Below are 20,000 nucleotides of genomic sequence, written 5' to 3' on the forward strand. Positions count from 1 at the left end.
GGCTGGGCAGAGCTAGAAACAGCACCTTACGGCAGGCCCCACCACTCCTCCACACACTCCCCAGACACGCCAGCTACAGACCTCCCTGTACACACTGTGCCATGTTCATCTGCAGGTCAGCTAGAAGCCAAGCGCCTGCTGGTGGGATGCTGTTAGTTCTGTAAATATTATATGCTGCGTGAAACAGAGGAGTTCACAGTCCTTGTGTTTGTGTGTATGTGTGTGTGTGTGCGCAAGAGCGAGTGCCCGCGCGCGTGTTTGTTTGTGTGTTTGTGCATGTGTAAACAGAAGTTCACAGTCACTGGTCTGGAACTGAGCAGATTGTGAGTGTGATTTTAGGATCTCTTGAGACACAACCAAACTGGGCACAGACGTCAATTCAACATCTATTTCACATTGGTTGAAATGCCGAGGAAACAATGTTGATTCTACCAGTGTGTGCCCAGTGGGAACAGCCCAGGATGTCTGTTCTATAGCCCTGTTTGGTTTGTGGGTGGTACCCAGGGGAAATGGCAATATTTAGACCTCCTTGCTCACACCCTCTGTTCTGATTCCAAAAGACATAGAGAGACTGTACTGACTGAACCAGTGAGATCCACACACACACGACCCAACGCTAACAGATGAGATCCCCTAGTGTCCTGGCTGGGTGCATATCCAATTCAGATTATACAGCTCTGGAATAGTGCCAATGTGGCTATCCCTGCTTTTCCACCATGGCCTAAAGACCTAGTATTAACGTGGCAAAAAAAGTCCACATTGAACGAACAAAGATGCAGCTGTCTGAAAACATTACAAGCCATCGAATCCTGGCTTTCTCCATCCTTGTTTCAACAATTCCTGTCGTTGGAGGAGAGGATCCAAAGTCCCTCCTCCTCCAATGAGCTTTGGAGGAATTCAAGACATGCAATTTGAGAAGAATTGAGGACACAAGGACAGAGGAAGAAATATTTTCAGACACAGCCAAAGAGACTAAGGTCAAAGGAAAAAGCTTACCTAAGTTATCCGTGACCTCGACCATGTCCTGGAAGTCTTTCATCCTAAGACCGTAGACATCCACAAAGTCTTCCACCAACCGGAACAGCTCCTTGATGTTAGGACCCAACTAAGAGAGAGAGAATAGGGGAAGCCAGAGAGAGAGAGAGAGAGGAGACAAGAGAACTGATGGAGCGAACACCAAACAGACACCCACTGTTCATATGCATCACACACCATCCATATATCTCCAGGAAGACTGGTATGATGTCACTATGATGCCAATGGCTAGACACAAAGGCACCAGAGAATAGTCATTGAAATGATCTCTGTACAACACATGGCCGACACACATCAAGAAGGAGCACAAACTGTGACCATGCATGCTAGCTCATGTGTGTGCATAAAGAAGCGCCAGTGAGTCTGTGAGAAGAAGAGAAAGACACCAACTCACCAGTTGTGCTTCTTCCCATCTCTCTCTGTTCTCCTCCATCAGCAGGTTACTGACTGACTGGACAAAGTTCTGTGATCCAGTAGAGAAGGAAGAGAAAGGGAGCGAGGAGGCCATGAGACATTACTCTACAACTTAAGCCATCAATAGACCTACTACAAACATTTTTTTAACACCAGTCAATTCTAAATGTAGCCCTGACCCAAACCTAATGACCTAATGACCTAATGACTTCCAATTCAAACACATGCTCCCTCCTCTTACTCTCATGTCTGCATTGCTGGGGCTGTTGTAGGCCCTTCTGAAGATCTCTGTCATGTTTTTCAGTACGTCCACTATGGCCAGCAAGTCTCCACTGTAGCTGGTCCCATCACTGGATGTCACCCTGAGCTTGGTCATCACCTCTGAAACTCCATCCCCCACAAGCCCCCGCTGGGCCTTGGACAGGTGTTCCCGAGTCTGTGGAGGAAAGGTATGAGTGAAGCACTCAGAAAATATCACCACTGAATAGAGGTGATCTTCTGATCAACTCACTTGTTAGTAAAGCTAACATACATTTCCTGTCTGTCTTCTTAATTTGGTCTTGACCATTTATGATTTGTTAGTAACATCCCACTGGTCACACACTGGTTGAATCAACATTGTTTCCACGTCATTTCAAAGAAATTACCTTGCACCAACGTGGAAAACACTCAACACTGGGGCCCCACAAGGGTGCGTTCTGAGCCCTCTCCTGTACTCCCTGTTCACCCATGACTGCGTGGCCACGCACGCCTCCAACTCAATCATCAAGTTTGCGGACAACACTACAGTAGTAGGCTTGATTACCAACAACGACAAGACGGCCTACAGGGAGGAGGTGAGGGCCCTCGGAGTGTGGTGTCAGGAAAATAACCTCACACTCAACGTAAACAAAACTAAGGAGATGATTGTGGACTTCAGGAAACAGCAGAAGGAACACCCCCCTATCCACATCGATGGAACAGTAGTGGAGAGGGTAGTAAGTTTTAAGTTCCTCGGCGTACACATCACAGACAAACTGAATTGGTCCACCCACACATACAGCATCGTGAAGAAGGCGCAGCAGCAGTACCTCTTCAACCTCAGGAGGCTGAAGAAATTCGGCTTGTCACCAAAAGCACTCACAAACTTCTATAGATGCACAATCGAGAGCATCCTGTCGGGCTGTATCACCGCCTGGTACGGCAACTGCTCCGCCCACAACTGTAAGGCTCTCCAGAGGGTAGTGAGGTCTGCACAACGCATCACCGGGGACAAACTACCTGCCCTCCAGGACACCTACACTACCCGATGTCACAGGAAGGCCATAAAGATCATCAAGGACAACAACCACCCGAGCCACAGCCTGTTCACCCCGCTATCGTCCAGAAGGCAAGGTCAGTACAGGTGCATCAAAGCTGGGACCGAGAGACTGAAAAACAGTTTCTATCTCAAGGCCATCAGACTGTTAAACAGCCATGACTAACATTGAGTGGCTGCTGCCAACACACTGACTCAACTCCAGCCACTTTAATAATGGGAATTGATGGGAATTGATGTAAAATATATCACTAGCCACTTTAAACAATGCTACTTAATATAATGTTTACATACCCTACATTATTTATCTCATATGTATACGTATATACTGTACTCTATATAATCTACTGCATCTTTATGTAATACATGTATCACTAGCCACTTTAAACTATGCCACTTTGTTTACATACTCATCTCATATGTATATACTGTACTCGATACCATCTACTGCATCTTGCCTATGCCGCTCTGTACCATCACTCATTCATATATCTTTATGTACATATTCTTTATCCCTTTACACTTATGTGTATAAGGTAGTAGTTTTGGGAATTGTTAGCTAGATTACTAGTTGGTTATTACTGCATTGTCGGAACTAGAAGCACAAGCATTTCGCTACACTCGCATTAACATCTGCTAACCATGTGTATGTGACAAATAAAATTTGATTTGATTTGATTTTGATTTGGAAACGACATTGAATTGACATCTGTGCCCAGTGGGATGTATTGAACTGAGCAGGCAAAATATCTCAAATGGCATTCTATGGGCACTTTGTAGCTTCTGTGTTCAGATGTAATGTACGAGAGTACATTTTCAATCGTTGATCATCTCTCTGGTACTCACCAGTGTTTGGATGCTGCGGTAGTCATTGGAGATACACTTCATATAAGTGGGGTTCTCCCAGTAGGCTATTCCCTCATCATCCAGGGTGCACCGCCTCAGGATCAGCCCTGGATGGGGACACAGACTGGGGAGTTAACATCACTAGAACCGTGGGATCCTAGAGGCATAACCCATCTTAAGCCAGGCATGTCTTATGGGTATCCCTCTGGCTAGGTGTAGATCAGGAAGGTTACTAAGAGTTTACTCTGAGACATGGCTGTAGACTCGTATGGTGTCTAGCGTCTGAAGCCATTGGTATCTACAGCTACAGTGTATTCAGAAAGTATTCAGACACCTTAACTTTACCCACAATTTTACAGCCTTATTCGAGCCTTATTCGAACGTTTACACCATATTTTTTTCACACAATTTCCACACAGTACCCCACAACGACAAACAAAAACATGTTTTTAGAATGTTTTACAAATTTATATAAAAAAAACTAACAGACATACCTTATTTACATACAGTAAGTATTCAGACCCTTTGCTATGAGACTCAAAATTGAGCTCAAATTAATTATTTTCATTTTCATTGATTATTCTTAAGATGTTTCTACAACTTGATTGGAGTTCACCTGTGGTAAATTCAATTGATTGGACATGTTTTTCAAAGGCACACACCTGTCTATATAATGTCCCACAGTTGACAGTGCATGTCAGAGCAAAAACCAACCCATGAGGCTGAAGGAATTGTCTGTGGAGCCCGGAGGCAGGATTGTGTTGAGGCACAGAAATTTCTGCAGCATCGAAGGTCGACAAGACCACAGTGGCTTTCATCGTTCTTAAATGAAAGAAGTTTGGAACCACCAAGACTCTTCATAGAGCTGGCCACCCAGCCAAACTGAGCAATCAGGGGAGAAGGCCTTTGTCACTCTGACAGAGCTCCACAGTTCCTCTGTGGAGATGGGAGAACCTTCTAGAAGGACAACCATCACTACAGAACTCCACCAATCAGCTCTCTATGGTAGAGTGGCCAGACAGAAGCCACTCCTCAGTAAAATGCACATGACAGCCCACTTGGAGTTTTCCAAACAGCACCTAGAAATCTTTGGTCTGAATAGAAATCTTTGGTCCCTACAGTGAAAAATGGTGGTGGCAGCATCATGTTGTAGGGATGTCTTTCAGTGGCAGGGACTGGGAGACTAGTCAGGATCGAGGAAAAGATGAACGGAGCAAAGTACAGAGAGCTCCAAGTGCTCAGCACCTCCGATTGGGGAGAAGGTTCCCCTTCCAACAGGACAATGACCCTATGCCCACAGTAAAGACAACACAGGAGTGACTTCGGGACAAGTCTCTGAATGTCCTTGAGTGACCCAGCCAGATCCCGGACTTGAACCCGATCGAACATCTTTGGAGTGACCTGAAAATAGCTTTGCAGCATCGCTCCCCATCCAACCTGACAGAGCTTCAGAGGATCTGTAGAGAAGAATGGGAGAAATTCGACAAATACAGGCGTGCCAAGCTTGTAGCGTCATACCTAAGAAGTCTCGATGGCTGTAGTCAATGTCATTGGTGTTTCAACAAAGTACTGATTATTGGGTCTAAATACTTATGTAAATGTGATATTTCAGTTGTTGTTGTTTTTATAAATGTGCAAAAATCTATAAAAAACCTGTTTTAGCTTTTCATTATTGGGTATTGTGCATAGATTGATGAGGGAAATACATTTTTTGAATCTATTTTAGAAAAAGGCTGCAATGTAACAAAATGTGAGAAAGTCAAGGGGTCTGAATACTTTCTGAATGCACTGTATGTCTCAGGGTAAAAGGGAGGTAGCTCACCATTTGCATTGGGTGGGCAGCGTACGGCCGCTGTGTCCCCTGCTGGAGTCATTTTCCACACTACATTGGAGAAGTTCTCCTCTGCACAGATCTCATGAGGTTCTGCACCAAAACCAAAAGCAAACATCAGTGTTCCACCAATCTGAGTGTCAAATGGGTTGTTCCACCGATTCAGTACCTTTTCAGAAGTGTAACTTGGTAAAAAACAACAACATTTGATTTCACAAAACGTGTACACCTGTCATAAAGAGCACATGTTCATGGTTTCCCATCTCAAGAGGTTCAATAAATAGATAAATAGTAAAGAATAGTAAGTGCCTATTAAGTGCCAAATAAAGTACCAGGGTTTCCTCTTAAATCAGCCATGAATCCCCTTGTGACAGGAGGAATGGAAGCTTGTTGTGTGCATATCGTGGCTTCCCCCCTCTCTTACTCTCTCTCCCACCCCAGGTTTTACAGCAGTCATACATTCCTGGTAAAAACTCTCTGCACTGCCATGGAGTATTGAGGGAGAGAGCCTATGGAGAACAAAGACATTATTCTTGCCAAAACTCCTAATCCCCAAAATTGGAGAATTAAACAATATTTCTATTTTTGAGAATGTTGGAGTGGTCCGTGGACACTTAAGGGACAGTCATGTCAAGGTTGTTTCATTTGGTGATCTCATGAAGGACAGGAAACACACATGACTGTGTCTTTGGTTGTGTACACTTCTCAATTATGGGTTTTGCATCTGATGGTTGTATAAAATATATGACTGAATATGAAACTATTTGTGAGAAGATGTAATGTAATGTTAGCCTTCTAAAAAAGATACTTGTTTAGATATAAAGTTTTAACTAGTCAGTGGCCACGCCCCCGTGAGCCCAGAAATGACGTCAGGTGTCATGGAACCGCCCCGTCTTCCACAGAGTACAAAACCACTCGTGATAAAATGTACATCAGACCAGAAAACATGGAAGCTGTCGCTACATGTTGAAATTGTTGGCAACTCTACCAAAAGACAAGACCAGAGAACGTGGAGATCATTCCCAAGTTGAAATGGCTAAGAAATCTACAAACTAAAGAACAGTTATTCAGGCTGCAGCTGTTTTTAAATACTTTAGTCTGGTAAACGCATCTGATCAAAGAAGTACTCTGATGTATCCAATATAACAACTGACATCTACGACAGACTTTGATCTTTGGTGGACAAACCAGAGGCTTTCTGTTGACTGACTATCCAGCAGACAGACCAGCGATCACAGAGAGACAACAAAGGCATACCCTCGTGAATATGTCAATTGCATTTCTAAAATCCAAATGTGCCGTTGTTAGGGTGCTGAATTTCTATATTTACGATGAAGTATTCAACTGTATGTATGTAGTGAATCCATACTGAGTTTCCCGCTCTTGAACTGTCCCCACCCCTTTCTACCAAGCTGTCATATCGGCTTAGCCCACTAGGGATTTGTCTATCATGTCAGTAACCAATGTTTGAACTGTTGTGTGTGTGTTTGTAAGTCTGTAATTGATAAGATTTATTATTTAGCAAATAAATAATTAAGCTAATTTGTATATTGCTAATTCATGATTTCTGCTAGGGTTCGTGCAGATATCCAAGGGTTTGCAGCATTCAGCAAAGAGACCGTGAGGTAATAATACATTAATAAGTGACTGTAATTGATAAGATATGAAAATATCCAAAGAGTTAATTCTGGAAATAAATACTGTTTAAATATTTTCCAGTGGTGCCCCGACTTCCTAGTTAATTAAAGTTACATGATTAGTTTAATCACATAAAGAATAATTACACATAGATAATTTATTTGATAATATAAGTCTTCACATTTAATGATAGTCAACGCTACGAGAACGGTTCATGAATCCACTGCCTCCCTCTCTCTCTCTTTCTCTCTCTCTCTCTCTCTCTCTCTCTCTCTCTCTCTCTCTCTCTCTCTCTCTCTCTCTCTCTCCCGTGTTTGTGTGGGCGTGGTTCCCAATCTCGGCCTGATTGTCTGTGCCAGCTGGAATCACTTATCTTCCCTTTATATGTTCTGTAACCAGTGTTTCTTGTTGTCAGATCGTTGTTACTTCTCTGAGGTTGTGTCGTGTGTCTGTGCTCATCTCTCACCGCCCTTGTGTGGATTATCTGCTGTGCTTCCTCCTACCCATCCGGACACACTCCCCTGGATTTCTCAGCACGCTATCATAGGAAGATGCGCCCTAGTCCCTGGGTCGGATTCCGTCTGAGTACAGTCTGTCTGTCCTGTTGCTGCTGTAAACTGTATTCATTAAACCATCGTTGCTTGCATCTTGCATCCGCCTCTGTATTGTCACAGAACGATCTGACCAGACCATGGATGCAGCGAGTTCAACGAGTCTGACCGAATTCATTTCCCGCAGTATCACGAGAATGGATCAACAAGAGGAGAACATCTCCAGCACAGGTCGGGCAGTACAAGCCCTTGCGACGCAGGTATCCCAGCTGACCCAACAATTACAACATCTGAGGGGTCTCGATGCGCCACCTACACCGGCAGTTCAACCCGCCCCGCCAGAACCGGATTCCCAGCTAGAGCCACGGCTACCGACACCAGAGGGTTATTCAGGTGATCCTGACTATTGCAGAGCTTTTCTTACGAGATGTTCCATGCAATTCTCGTTGCAGCCACGGACCTTCAACCGTGAACAGTCTAAGGTAGCATTCGTACTCACACTGCTATCAGGCAAAGCGGCTCTTTGGGGAACGGCGGTGTGGGCGAACCAGGACCCATGCTGCACCTCTTTCCAGACACTCTCCGAGGAGATGAGAAGGGTCTTCGATCGGGCCGTGGCGGGTAGGGAGGCGGCCAGACTACTCGCTGACCTTCGCCAAGGAGACCGTTCAGTATCGGAATACTCCATCCAATTCCGCACTCTGGCCGCAGAGTGTCAGTGGAACGAGGAGGCGCAGTGGGACATGTTCCTGCATGGGCTGGAGGACCGGATCCAGAAGGAGATTTATGTTCTGGACCTTCCCAGGAATTTAAATGGACTAGTGGAACTAGCCTTGAGGGTCGACGCTCGTCTGAGTCGTATTGGCCGCCGAGCATGCCCTAACAGACCGTATAACGACACGGAGGGCTGGCATGCCAGCGGCGGGAACACGGCCAGTTCAGCCTCCGCTCACGAACCCATGCAGCTGGGGAGAGCTCGCCTCTCCCGGGAAGAGAGGGAGAGGCGGAGATCCCAAGGACTCTGTCTCTACTGTGGTAGAGCGGGCCACTTTATCCACTCCTGCCCGGTAAAAGATCAGGCCCGGTAGTAAGCATGAGGCTACTATCGGGTGGTGTCACCACAGAGAAGACCTCATCATCTACTCTCCTCCCGGTAAGACTAAGATGGGCCACCCACACGCACGACACCCAAGCCTTACTGGACTCAGGAGCAGAGGGTAATTTCATGGACTTCAAGCTCGCTCACAAACTCCAGATTCCTATCACCTCACTCTCGCACAAGATATCCGTCAACGCTCTCAATGGTCAAGAACTCCCCAACATTTCTCACACCACTGAACCTATCACACTCATCACTTCTGGCAATCACACTGAGACACTATCATTTCTACTCATGGACTCACCCCTTGCACCATTAGTTCTCGGCCACCCTTGGCTCACCCAACACAACCCCAGAGTTGACTGGGGTCATAACTCTATATCCATGTGGAGTAACAAGTGCCTTGAGTCCTGTTTGGTGTCTGCTTGTTCGTCTGTGTCTGATTCTGTGTTTCTAGAGGAGGCAGTGGAGTTGTCTAACGTGCCCGTTGAATACCTCGACCTGAAGGAGGTGTTCAGTAAGTCCCGTGCTGCTTCTCTTCCTCCGCATCGTCCCTATGACTGTGCAATAGAATTATTGCCAGGTGAGTCTCCGCCTAAAGGCAAGTTATATTCACTCTCTGTTCCTGAGAGGGAGGCTATGGAGAGATACATCTCTGGTTCTCTGGCATCTGGATTCATTCGTCCTTCCTCTTCTCCAGCGGGGGCGGGGTTCTTCTTTGTGGGGAAGAAGGACGGTTCTCTGCGTCCTTGCATTGATTACCGTGGGTTGAATAACATCACAGTGAAGAATACCTATCCCTTACCGTTGATGTCCTCAGCCTTTGAAAGGTTACAGGGAGCATCCGTGTTCACTAAGTTGGATTTACGGAATGCATATCATTTGGTTCGCATAAGGGGGGGGGACGAATGGAAGACCGCGTTTAACACCCCCAGAGGGCACTTCGAATATTTGGTCATGCCTTTTGGGCTATCCAACTCCCCAGCGGTTTTCCAGGCACTCGTCAATGACGTGCTGAGAGATATGATTGATCAGTTCATATATGTTTACCTGGATGACATACTGATTTTTTCTTCTTCTCTCCAGGAACACGTTCAGCACGTCAGACGAGTACTTCAGAGGTTGTTGGAGAATGGACTTTTTGTCAAGGCGGAGAAATGCATTTTTCATGCACAATCCGTTCCATTCCTAGGTTACATCGTCTCGACTGAAGGTATTCGCATGGATCCTGACAAGGTTAAGGCTGTGGTGGATTGGCCAAGCCCAGATTCCCGTAAGGCCCTACAGAGGTTTCTGGGATTCGCCAATTTCTACCGGCGTTTCGTTCGCAACTTTAGCCAGATAGTCGTCCTCTTACCGCCTTAACCTCCCCCAGAGTGACGTTCAGGTGGTCCGATACAGCCGAGGCTGCATTCGCCAAACTCAAGAGCCGCTTTGTTTCGGCTCCCATCCTCATAGCTCCCGATCCCTCGCGTCAGTTCGTGGTGGAGGTGGACGCTTCAGAGGTGGGGGTAGGTGCGGTACTTTCCCAACGTTCCTCTTCTGACGACAAGATGCACCCTTGCGCGTTCCTTTCCCATCGGTTATCACCTGCGGAACGCAACTACGACATTGGCAACAGAGAGTTGTTGGCAGTGAAGTTAGCACTGGAGGAGTGGCGCCATTGGTTAGAGGGTTCGGGGTACCTTTTATAGTTTGGACCGATCACAAAAATTTAGAATATATCAGAACCGCCAAGCGACTCAACTCCAGGCAGGCGCGGTGGGCACTCTTTTCGGACGTTTTGACTTCTCTCTCTCGTATCGCCCGGGTTCCAAGAATGTCAAACCCGATTCCCTTTCTCGCTTTTTGACCATTCCGAACGCCCATCCACTCCCGAGTGCATCCTACCCGGGACCCTAGTGGTCTCCACACTCACATGGGAGGTTGAATCGAGGGTCAAAACGGCCTTAGAAGGGGTAACGCCTCCGCCCGGTTGCCCGCCTAATCGGTTGTTTGTGCCGGAGGGGTGTCGGTCCGATGTTATTCGGTGGGGGCATTGCTCCAACGTAGCGTGTCATCCAGGAGTCAGCCGCACTAGCTTTTGGTTAAGCAACGCTTTTGGTGGCCACTGATGGCTCGTGACATTCACAGTTTTGTCTTGGCTTGCTCGGTTTGTGCCACTGGGAAGACTTCTAATCGACCCCCAGATGGGTTACTCCAACCGCTGTCGGTCCCTTCGAGACCCTGGTCCCACATCGCGCTAGATTTTGTTACCGCCCTCCCGCCCTCCCAGGGCAAGACGGTTGTTTTGACCGTGGTGGACCGGTTCTCGAAGGCGGCTCATTTTATTCCCTTGCCTAAATTACCATCTGCCAAGGAGACAGCGGTAACTGTCGTGGATCACGTCTTTCGCTTACATGGCCTGCCGATGGACGTAGTTTCTGACAGGGGGCCCCAATTTGTGTCCAAGTTTTGGCAAGAGTTTTGTAGGTTACTGGGAGCGAGTGTCAGCCTGTCTTCAGGGTTTCATCCCCAGAGCAACGGTCAAACGGAGAGGGCCAACCAAGATTTGGAGAGAGTGTTGCGATGTTTGGTTTCTAAGAATCCCTCTTCCTGGAGTCAACAACTCTCTATGGTTGAGTACGCTCACAATTCGTTGCCAGTGGCAGCCACGGGTCTCTCTCCGTTTGAGTGTAGTTTAGGTTACCAGCCACCTATCTTTCCCAGTACGGAGTCCGAGGTCACTGTTCCCTCCGCTCACGCTTTCATCCAGAGGTGCCGTCACGCATGGAGCAGAGCCCGTGAGACTCTTCTCCGGGTGGGGGCGCGCACCAAGGCTAAGGCCGATCGCCACCGGTCGAAGCCTCCGGTATACGTCGTTGGCCAAAGAGTGTGGCTTTCTACTAAGAACATTCCACTCCGATCCGTTTCGAACAAGCTTGCCCCCAAATTTATCGGCCCGTTCAAAGTCACCAGGATCATTAGTCCGGTGGCGGTCCGGCTCAAGCTTCCTCCGGCGTATAGGAGAATTCATCCTACCTTTCATGTGTCTAAAATAAAACCTGTGTTTCAGGCACGTATTAACCCGCCGGTCCCGGTTCCCCCGCCGCCACGACTTGTTGATGGGGAACCCACCTTTTCTGTCAATTGTATTTTGGACTCTAGAAGGAGGGGACGCGGATTCCAGTACCTGGTGGACTGGGAGGGTTACGGCCCGGAGGAGAGAAGTTGGGTACCTGCTAGGGACATTCTGGATCACTCCCTTATCGATGATTTCAATCGACAGGTAAATTCGCCTGGGAACGCCAAGAGGCGTTCCTAGGGGGGTATTGTCACGGTTCATGAATCCACTGCCTCCCTCTCTCTCTCTCTCTTTCTCTCTCTCTCTCTCTCTTTCTCTCTCTCTCTCTCTCTCTCTCTCTCCCGTGTTTGTGTGGGCGTGGTTCCCAATCTCGGCCTGATTGTCTGTGCCAGCTGGAATCACTTATCTTCCCTTTATATGTTCTGTAACCAGTGTTTCTTGTTGTCAGATCGTTGTTACTTCTCTGAGGTTGTGTCGTGTGTCTGTGCTCATCTCTCACCGCCCTTGTGTGGATTATCTGCTGTGCTTCCTCCTACCCATCCGGACACACTCCCTGGATTTCTCAGCACGCTATCATAGGAAGATGCGCCCTAGTCCCTGGGTCGGATTCCGTCTGAGTACAGTCTGTCTGTCCTGTTGCTGCTGTAAACTGTATTCATTAAACCATCGTTGCTTGCATCTTGCATCCGCCTCTGTATTGTCACATGTAACAGGGTTGACCTTAAAATGAGAGTTCAGTTCATGTAACAGGGTTGATCTTAAAACGATGGACACTAATCACATGAAATAAATAATAATCTTCAGAAATGACTTTTTGTCAAAGCAACAAAATAACTAGCTCTTTACAATGATGGTGAAACTTGGAGACCTTTTGGGATTAAGTGGGTTATAATTGTCCTAGAAGTGACACAGGGTTTGTTTTTGTATTTTTTATGGATTTCTATTAGCTGCAAGGCAGCAGGTTCTCTTCTTGACATACAATATAGCGGAGGACAGAGGGTTGACGGAGGAAGTGTCAAAATGCTGCATTTTTCTATTTTAGCCATTTTTTTCATATTCAAAATCAGATTTATTGAATTCTCCATATGGTCTATATTAAAGGGGACTTTATTTAAAGCAAGAATCCTTAATTGAAACAATAACAAATATGTCACCTCTCTTGTGTTCTGGTAAAAGAATTGAGGGATGGACCTGGAGAAATGTAACCACTCGCAAAAGTAAATATGAGATACAGGACGTATAGTATAATAAAAAATGACAGATTGCCGATGACATCAGCGGATGTAAAGAGGGCTTCATAAATACATTGGATAGATTGATTAAGAGCACACCTTTCCATGACTGTGTTCTGACTACTCACCTGGACACCTCTTCTCATTGCAGCGTCGCACCTCCTCCCGATCTCCAGGACAATTTTCACCCCCAAAGAAGGGCCCATAGCAAATCCTCTGTCTGTGTTGGCTCCCCCCGCCACATGTCTTGGTGCAGCCCACCCACGACGTCCAAGGATGCCACTTCCCCTCCACTAAGACACAGAAGACAGCTCTAATGGTTAAGATCAGGATTAGCGTAGAGTAAACTGATCCTAGATCTGTATACATGTGGGCAACATCTACACAGAGTTTTGACAGCAGATGTTACCTGGGCACTCCCGTAGGAAGCAGTCTCTGGTCTCTATCCACTCCCCGCGACACTCTGATCCTCCGTACGAAGGTCCGTTACACTCCCTGATCCGCTGCATGGTCCCGTTGGAGCAGGACGCAGAGCATGAACCCCAATTAGCCCACTCATTCCACACCCCATCAACTGGGGCAGCAGAGAGAAAGAGAGTAGAGCAGAGAGGGAGAGGGGTATGGGAGAAAATAAGAGGGAGAGAGAGACAGAAAGAGAGAGAGAGACAGAAAGAGAGAGAGACAGAAAGAGAGAGAGAGAAAGAGAGAGAGAAAGAGACAGAGAGAGACAGAGACAGAGACAGAGAGATCATGGTTACTTCTGTACATGTACAGTTGAAGTCGGAAGATTACATACACTTAGGTTGGAGTCATTAAAACTCGCTTTTCAACCACTCCACAAATTTCTTGTTAACAAACTATAGGTTTGGCAAATCGGTTAGGACATCTACTTTGTGCATTACACAGATAATTTTTCCAATAATTGTTTATAGACAGATTATTTCACTTATAATACACTGTATCACAATTCCAGTGGGTAAGAAGTTTACATACACTAAGTTCACTGTGCCTCTAAACAGCTTGGAAATTTCAGAAAATTATGTTGTGGCTTTAGACATTTCTGATAGGTTAATTGACATCATTTGAGTCAATTGGAGGTGGACCTGTGGATGTATTTCAAGGTCTACCTTGAAACTCAGTACTTTGGGAACATGGGAAAATCAAAAGAAATCAGCCAAGACCTCAGAAAAAAATTGTAGACCTCCACAAGTCTGGTTCATCCTTGGGAGCAATTTCCAAATGCCTGAAGGTACCACGTTCATTTGTACAAACAATAGTACGCAAGTATAAACGCCATGGGACCACACAGCCATAATACCACTCAGGAAGGAGACGCGTTCTGTCTCCTAGAGATGAACGTACTTTGGTGCGAAAAGTGTAAATCAATCCCAGAACAACAGCAAAGGACCTTGTGTTGATGCTGGAGGAAACAGGTACAAAAGTATCTATATCCACAGTAAACTAGTCCTATATCAACATAACCTGCGGCCGCTCAGCAAGGATGAAGCCACTGCTCTAAGACCACCATAAAAAGCCAGACTACGGTTTGCAACTGCACATGGGGACAAATAACATACTTTTTTGGAGAAATGTCCTCTGGTCTGATGAAACAAAAATAGAACTGTTTGGCCATAATGACCATCGTTATGTTTGGAGGAAAAAGTGGGACGCTTGCAAGCTGAAGAACACCATCCCAACCATGAAGCACGGGGGTGGCAGCATCATGTTGTGGGGGTGCTTTGCTGTAGGAGGGACTGGTGCACTTCACAAAATAGATGGCATCATGAGGTTGGAAAATTATGTGGATATGTTATATATCTCAAGACATCAGTCAGGAAGTTAAAGCTTGGTTGCAAATGGGTCTTCTAAATGGACAATGACCCCAAGAATACTTCCAAAGTTGTGGAAAAATGGGTTAAGGACAACAAAGTCAAGGTATTAGGGTAGCCATCACAATGCCCTGACCTCAATCCTATAGAACATTTGAGGGCAGAACTGAAAAAGCGTGTGCGTGCAAAGAGGCCTACAAACCTGACTCAGTTCTTCACACCAGCTCTGTCAGGAGGAATGGGACAACATTCTTCCAACTTATTGTGGGAAGCTTGTGGAAGGCTACCCGAAACGTTTGACCCAAGTTAAACAATTTAAAGACAATGCTACCAAATACTAATTGAGTGTATGTAAACTTCTGACCCGCTAGGAATGTGATGAAAGAAATAAAATCTGAAAGAAATAATTATTTCTACTATTATTCTGACATTTCACATTCTTAAAATAAAGTGGTGATCCTAACTGACCAAAGACAGGGAATTTTTACTTGGATTAAATGTCAGGAATTGTGAAAAAATGAGTTTAAATGTGTTTCGGCTTTCGACTTCAACTGTATTAGTTTGTCTACGTCTCTGTGTGCATAACGCAACGTACACACATTGTACATGTTTTGATTCAACCTTCGTGCATAAAGAAGAACCTTTTCACATGACCTTCTAAGGGTTCATTTGTCTCTATATAACCATGGAAGTGACTGCCATGATGACAGTTGTAAAAAGTAGTGCACTATATAGGGAATACTGCAGGGTGCCATTTCGAAAGCAGATGAGTAAGAATCCAGTGAGAAATCTGCGTAATCTCACCTGGGCAGACAGCGATGTTGCAGAACTTGGTCTGCTTCTCCGGCCCCATACAGGGGTCTCCCCCAAACTGAGGGGGCTTGCAGCTGCGCGTGCGATCCCGGTAACCACGGCCGCAGGTTGACGAACACAAGCTCCATGGCGACCACTCATCCCAAGTCCCATGCACTGCAACCAGAGCGGCTAGGGTATGATTTATAGAGAGAACCACACAGACCTTCACCACGACAACAACAACAACAACAACAACATCAACTCCAAAACACGTAATCATCCAACACTCTATGGTACAAACCAGCCTGATGCCATAATGCAGTCACAAACATCCTTCTCTCAGTGCCTGCATGGTTCTCCTGTGTAGACTACTCTGACCTTATTTCAGTGTTTAAATGTATTCACCTGCATAGTTCCATATTAAAGTCCTGGTCTGGAGGGTTATTGTCTGTTACGTAAGAGAAGCCCCAGGATGCATTGCACAGAGAGGTTCTGTAAGGACAGCACCAGGAAGTTGGGCATCAGAATAACTATTCTGCTGCTCAGCAGGTAAGCCCCATGCCCATTTCTCTGAGGCAGAGGCTTCGAAAGAGGATTTGTATAGGGCTATAGACATCCAGGCCATGGAGTTGTTCAGTGGGAAGAAGGAGTAGAGATCTTCAGGGGGAGAGAGGAGGGCTTGTATGTGTGAGCGGAGCCAGGAGAGGGCTGGAGACGAGGGGCAGCAAGGAGACAGCCGGGAGGGGGGTAGGTGGAGGGGCTTAGCTTACCTGGACAGACGGCAGAGTTGTTGCAGGGCCTCTGCTCTCGGAGCGGGCCGCTGCACTGGGTGCTGTAGGAGGAGGAGACACAGAAACGCGTGCGGCTCTGCCAGCTCTCACCGCATGTGGCCGAACACACACTCCACGACGACCACTCCTCACCTGACGCAGTCTGGTCCACTGAGGGGGAGGGAGGAAGGGAGGGAGGAGGAGAGGAGGAAGGGATGGTCCAGGGTGGAGGGGGGAGGAGAAGGGCCGAAACTAATTATCATGCAGGAGCAGCCTCTCATTGGCCAAAATAGGAAGGGGCGTGGCATGGTTTGGCGTAGGGGAGATTCTGTGCTGCCAGGCTCCCTGGGCTCTGATTCCATATCCTTAGCATTGACTTGACATACAGGGGAAGGCAATGCGATTGGTTACTGGATATGTCAATCATTTCCCTGGCTGCCATGACTGCCCAATGCATTCAGTAGACCCGGTCAGTCAGTCAAGCCTAGTCTGACCAATGGGAAAAGCTGGTCAGTCATGGCTGTCCAATGGCAGGGGTGAGGGGGGACCTGATTCGCAAATTCAGCGGAGACTTATCCACTTTTCAAGACAGGACACAATCTCCAGTATAGCGGCTACATTCATGACCTCACAAAACAACAAAACAGCAAACAGTTTCACTCGATTTATTCAGGGTCCATGTTGGAATTAGTGCCGTGGCACTTAGGCAAGAAAGAGTTTGGGAGATTTTGATGGATGTACAGGCCTATGTGAGGGAGGGATTCAGGGATAGCTAGCTATAGCCTTGGTGCAGTGACAGACTATAATGGTAGGAGGTGGTCCTGTGTGGTCTGTGACCCAAGCGGCTGTTAGAGACTGATGCATGGGCTCCCTCTGCGTCCTGTTGTCTTACCTGTCTGTGGGGCCTGCTGTCCGCCGCCACCGCCTCGCGTCTTGTCTACCTCGCCACCGCCGCCATCACGCTTGCGGCTGTCCACGGAGCGAAGTGATTGGCTGCGAGTGAGATGACGGCCTTTGCCTAGAGGGGTGGGGCAAGGCCAGGGGGGAGGGGTTAGCAACTTAACCACCAATGGCATTTTGTTTTTAGGACACAACCGTGACGTGATTGGTCACCCAGAAGAGCATCAGCCAAACTTGGGAATTTTGTAATGGAAAACCAGGTGTGGTGTGTGATTGTGTGTTTGTCTATTTACTGTGTCTCTCGCTGTCTTTTTTGACTTTGGAACCGTGATTGTTAGTTCACGAACAGATGTAATAAGAACATGGAATTCTGACATGGATCACAATCTATCAAAACATCTATAGTTCTGAAGACTGGAAGAGGGATACAGAGCTATTGGAAGCCCTGTTCCTAAGTCCTCCTTACTTCTATATAATGGATTATATGCACATTGCAGTGTGAGGGATTCTTCAGTCTCTTTCTTAAGAGTTATCCTTCTGTATTTGCCTTGAGAGGTTGACTATGTCCAAATAATAGCATCGATCAAAGTCCCCTTTCCAACATGGCCTCCTTACATCACAAAAATGACTTGTTGGACGGAAGAGAGTGGAGGGAATAAAGGACAAGAGAAAATAAAAGTACAGAGAGAAATAACAGAGAAATGAGATTGAGAGAAGAACAAAAGAGAGAGAGAGAGTCAAAGAGAAACAGACATAGATATTTAGATTGAGGAGGACGTACACACATACCCACATATACACACTAGTGGTGCGCAGGTCAGCTGTTTGTTCACACATACCCGCCAGCAATTGCTAATAACCCATCTGCAACCCCACGACTGTATGTGATAAAGTGAAAATCTGAGGCCCACACCCGTCCCTAACCCGCTAATATAGAATATGCGCTGTAGGCTAGTCAGAGACGATGGAAATTGTTTTTGACACAGGACGTGCCGGATTTCTGTTTGCCTAATTTAGATATGTTCCTGGTTTATAATTTACAACATTTTGGTAGGTTGGGCTGTGAAAACTGATGATAATAAAGATTGCACCTCTACAGATGGTATCTGACTGCACATTCTCTCAAGATGCTCAAAGTAAGAAATCATATTTCACCTGCATTTGGTGTGACATTTTACTACAAGAAATGCTTCATTCTGCAGGAGTTAATATCAAGGCTCTGTGAGAGGTTATAGACCTACAGTCAGTGTCCAGATGTCAGTTACCATTTAACCCATCTGAACAGTAGGATACAGTTCCCTTGATGTGTCATTGGCCTATTTGAAGTCCCCGACTTGTGACTGTTGAATTTGTATAGTGTCTCACAATCACACATAACATCGCCGGCACTGCTATCATCCTATTTGACCACTTCACCAAATCTTTCCCAAACATGACTTTTCTGGCCTCCCTTCTCTTTATTTTCAACGCTCTTTTTTTGCAGCTTTTCTCTCATTGAATTACAGTAAACTCTGACATTGTCCATTTTGCCTCCAGGGATCAACATAAATTTTTTCTTTTCTCTCATTGAATTACAGTAAACTCTGACATTGTCCATTTTGCCTCCAGGGATCAACATACATTTTTTATTTTCTCTCATTGAATTACAGTAAACTCTGACATTGTCCATTTTGCCTCCAGGGATCAACATACATTTTTTCTTTTCTCTCATTGAATTACAGTAAACTCTGACATTGTCCATTTTGCCTCCAGGGATCAACATAAATTTTTTCTTTTCTCTCATTGAATTACAGTAAACTCTGACATTGTCCATTTTGCCTCCAGGGATCAACATACATTTTTTCTTTTCTCTCATTGAATTACAGTAAACTCTGACATTGTCCATTTTGCCTCCAGGGATCGACATAAATTTTTTATTTTCTCTCATTGAATTACAGTAAACTCTGACATTGTCCATTTTGCCTCCAGGGATCGACATTAATTTTTTATTTTCTCTCACTGAATTACAGTAAACTCTGACATTGTCCATTTTGCCTCCAGGGATCGACATTAATTTTTTCTTTTCTCTCATTGAATTACAGTAAACTCTGACATTGTCCATTTTGCCTCCAGGGATCGACATTAATTTTTTCTTTTCTCTCCATTGAATTACAGTAAACTCTGACATTGTCCATTTTGCCTCCAGTGATCAACATACATTTTTTCTTTTCTCTCATTGAATTACAGTAAACTCTGACATTGTCCATTTTGCCTCCAGGGATCGACATTAATTTTTTTCTTTTCTCTCATTGAATTACAGTAAACTCTGACATTGTCCATTTTGCCTCCAGGGATCAACATACATTTTTTCTTTTCTCTCACTGAATTACAGTAAACTCTGACATTGTCCATTTTGCCTCCAGGGATCGACATTAATTTTTTCTTTTCTCTCATTGAATTACAGTAAACTCTGACATTGTCCATTTTGCCTCCAGGGATCAACATACATTTTTTCTTTTCTCTCATTGAATTACAGTTAAACTCTGACATTGTCCATCTTGCCTCCAGGGATCGACATACATTTTTTCTGCCCGTTCCCCAAAACATTTGGTGATTGGTGTGTAGACTATTTGGCACGTGTATAGTTAGGCCCTTAAGCTTAGGCTTGGACACTAATGCCAGATAGCCTAAAATAATGACATGAAAATGTAAATATAGCC

The 20,000-nt window shown here is 45.8% G+C and overlaps 1 protein-coding gene across 1 annotated transcript in view; it reads right to left on the reverse strand.

The window, feature by feature from the left end:
• The window catches only part of LOC112244515 (adhesion G protein-coupled receptor B1), an 82,124-nt gene that overhangs the window by 39,033 nt on the left and 23,091 nt on the right, over window positions 1–20,000 (reverse strand). The window contains exons 3-12 of the mRNA XM_042309850.1: window positions 17,294–17,419; window positions 16,402–16,572; window positions 15,641–15,805; window positions 13,417–13,581; window positions 13,136–13,300; window positions 5,415–5,516; window positions 3,593–3,699; window positions 1,691–1,885; window positions 1,430–1,498; window positions 997–1,105 (exon numbers count right to left, since the gene is read on the reverse strand). Coding sequence (XP_042165784.1) covers window positions 997–1,105; window positions 1,430–1,498; window positions 1,691–1,885; window positions 3,593–3,699; window positions 5,415–5,516; window positions 13,136–13,300; window positions 13,417–13,581; window positions 15,641–15,805; window positions 16,402–16,572; window positions 17,294–17,419 — 1,374 coding nt within the window. The remainder of the gene's footprint in view (window positions 1–996; window positions 1,106–1,429; window positions 1,499–1,690; window positions 1,886–3,592; window positions 3,700–5,414; window positions 5,517–13,135; window positions 13,301–13,416; window positions 13,582–15,640; window positions 15,806–16,401; window positions 16,573–17,293; window positions 17,420–20,000) is intronic.

The sequence above is a fragment of the Oncorhynchus tshawytscha genome, linkage group LG03 (genome assembly GCF_018296145.1).
Source record: "Oncorhynchus tshawytscha isolate Ot180627B linkage group LG03, Otsh_v2.0, whole genome shotgun sequence".
Taxonomy (NCBI): domain Eukaryota; kingdom Metazoa; phylum Chordata; class Actinopteri; order Salmoniformes; family Salmonidae; genus Oncorhynchus; species Oncorhynchus tshawytscha.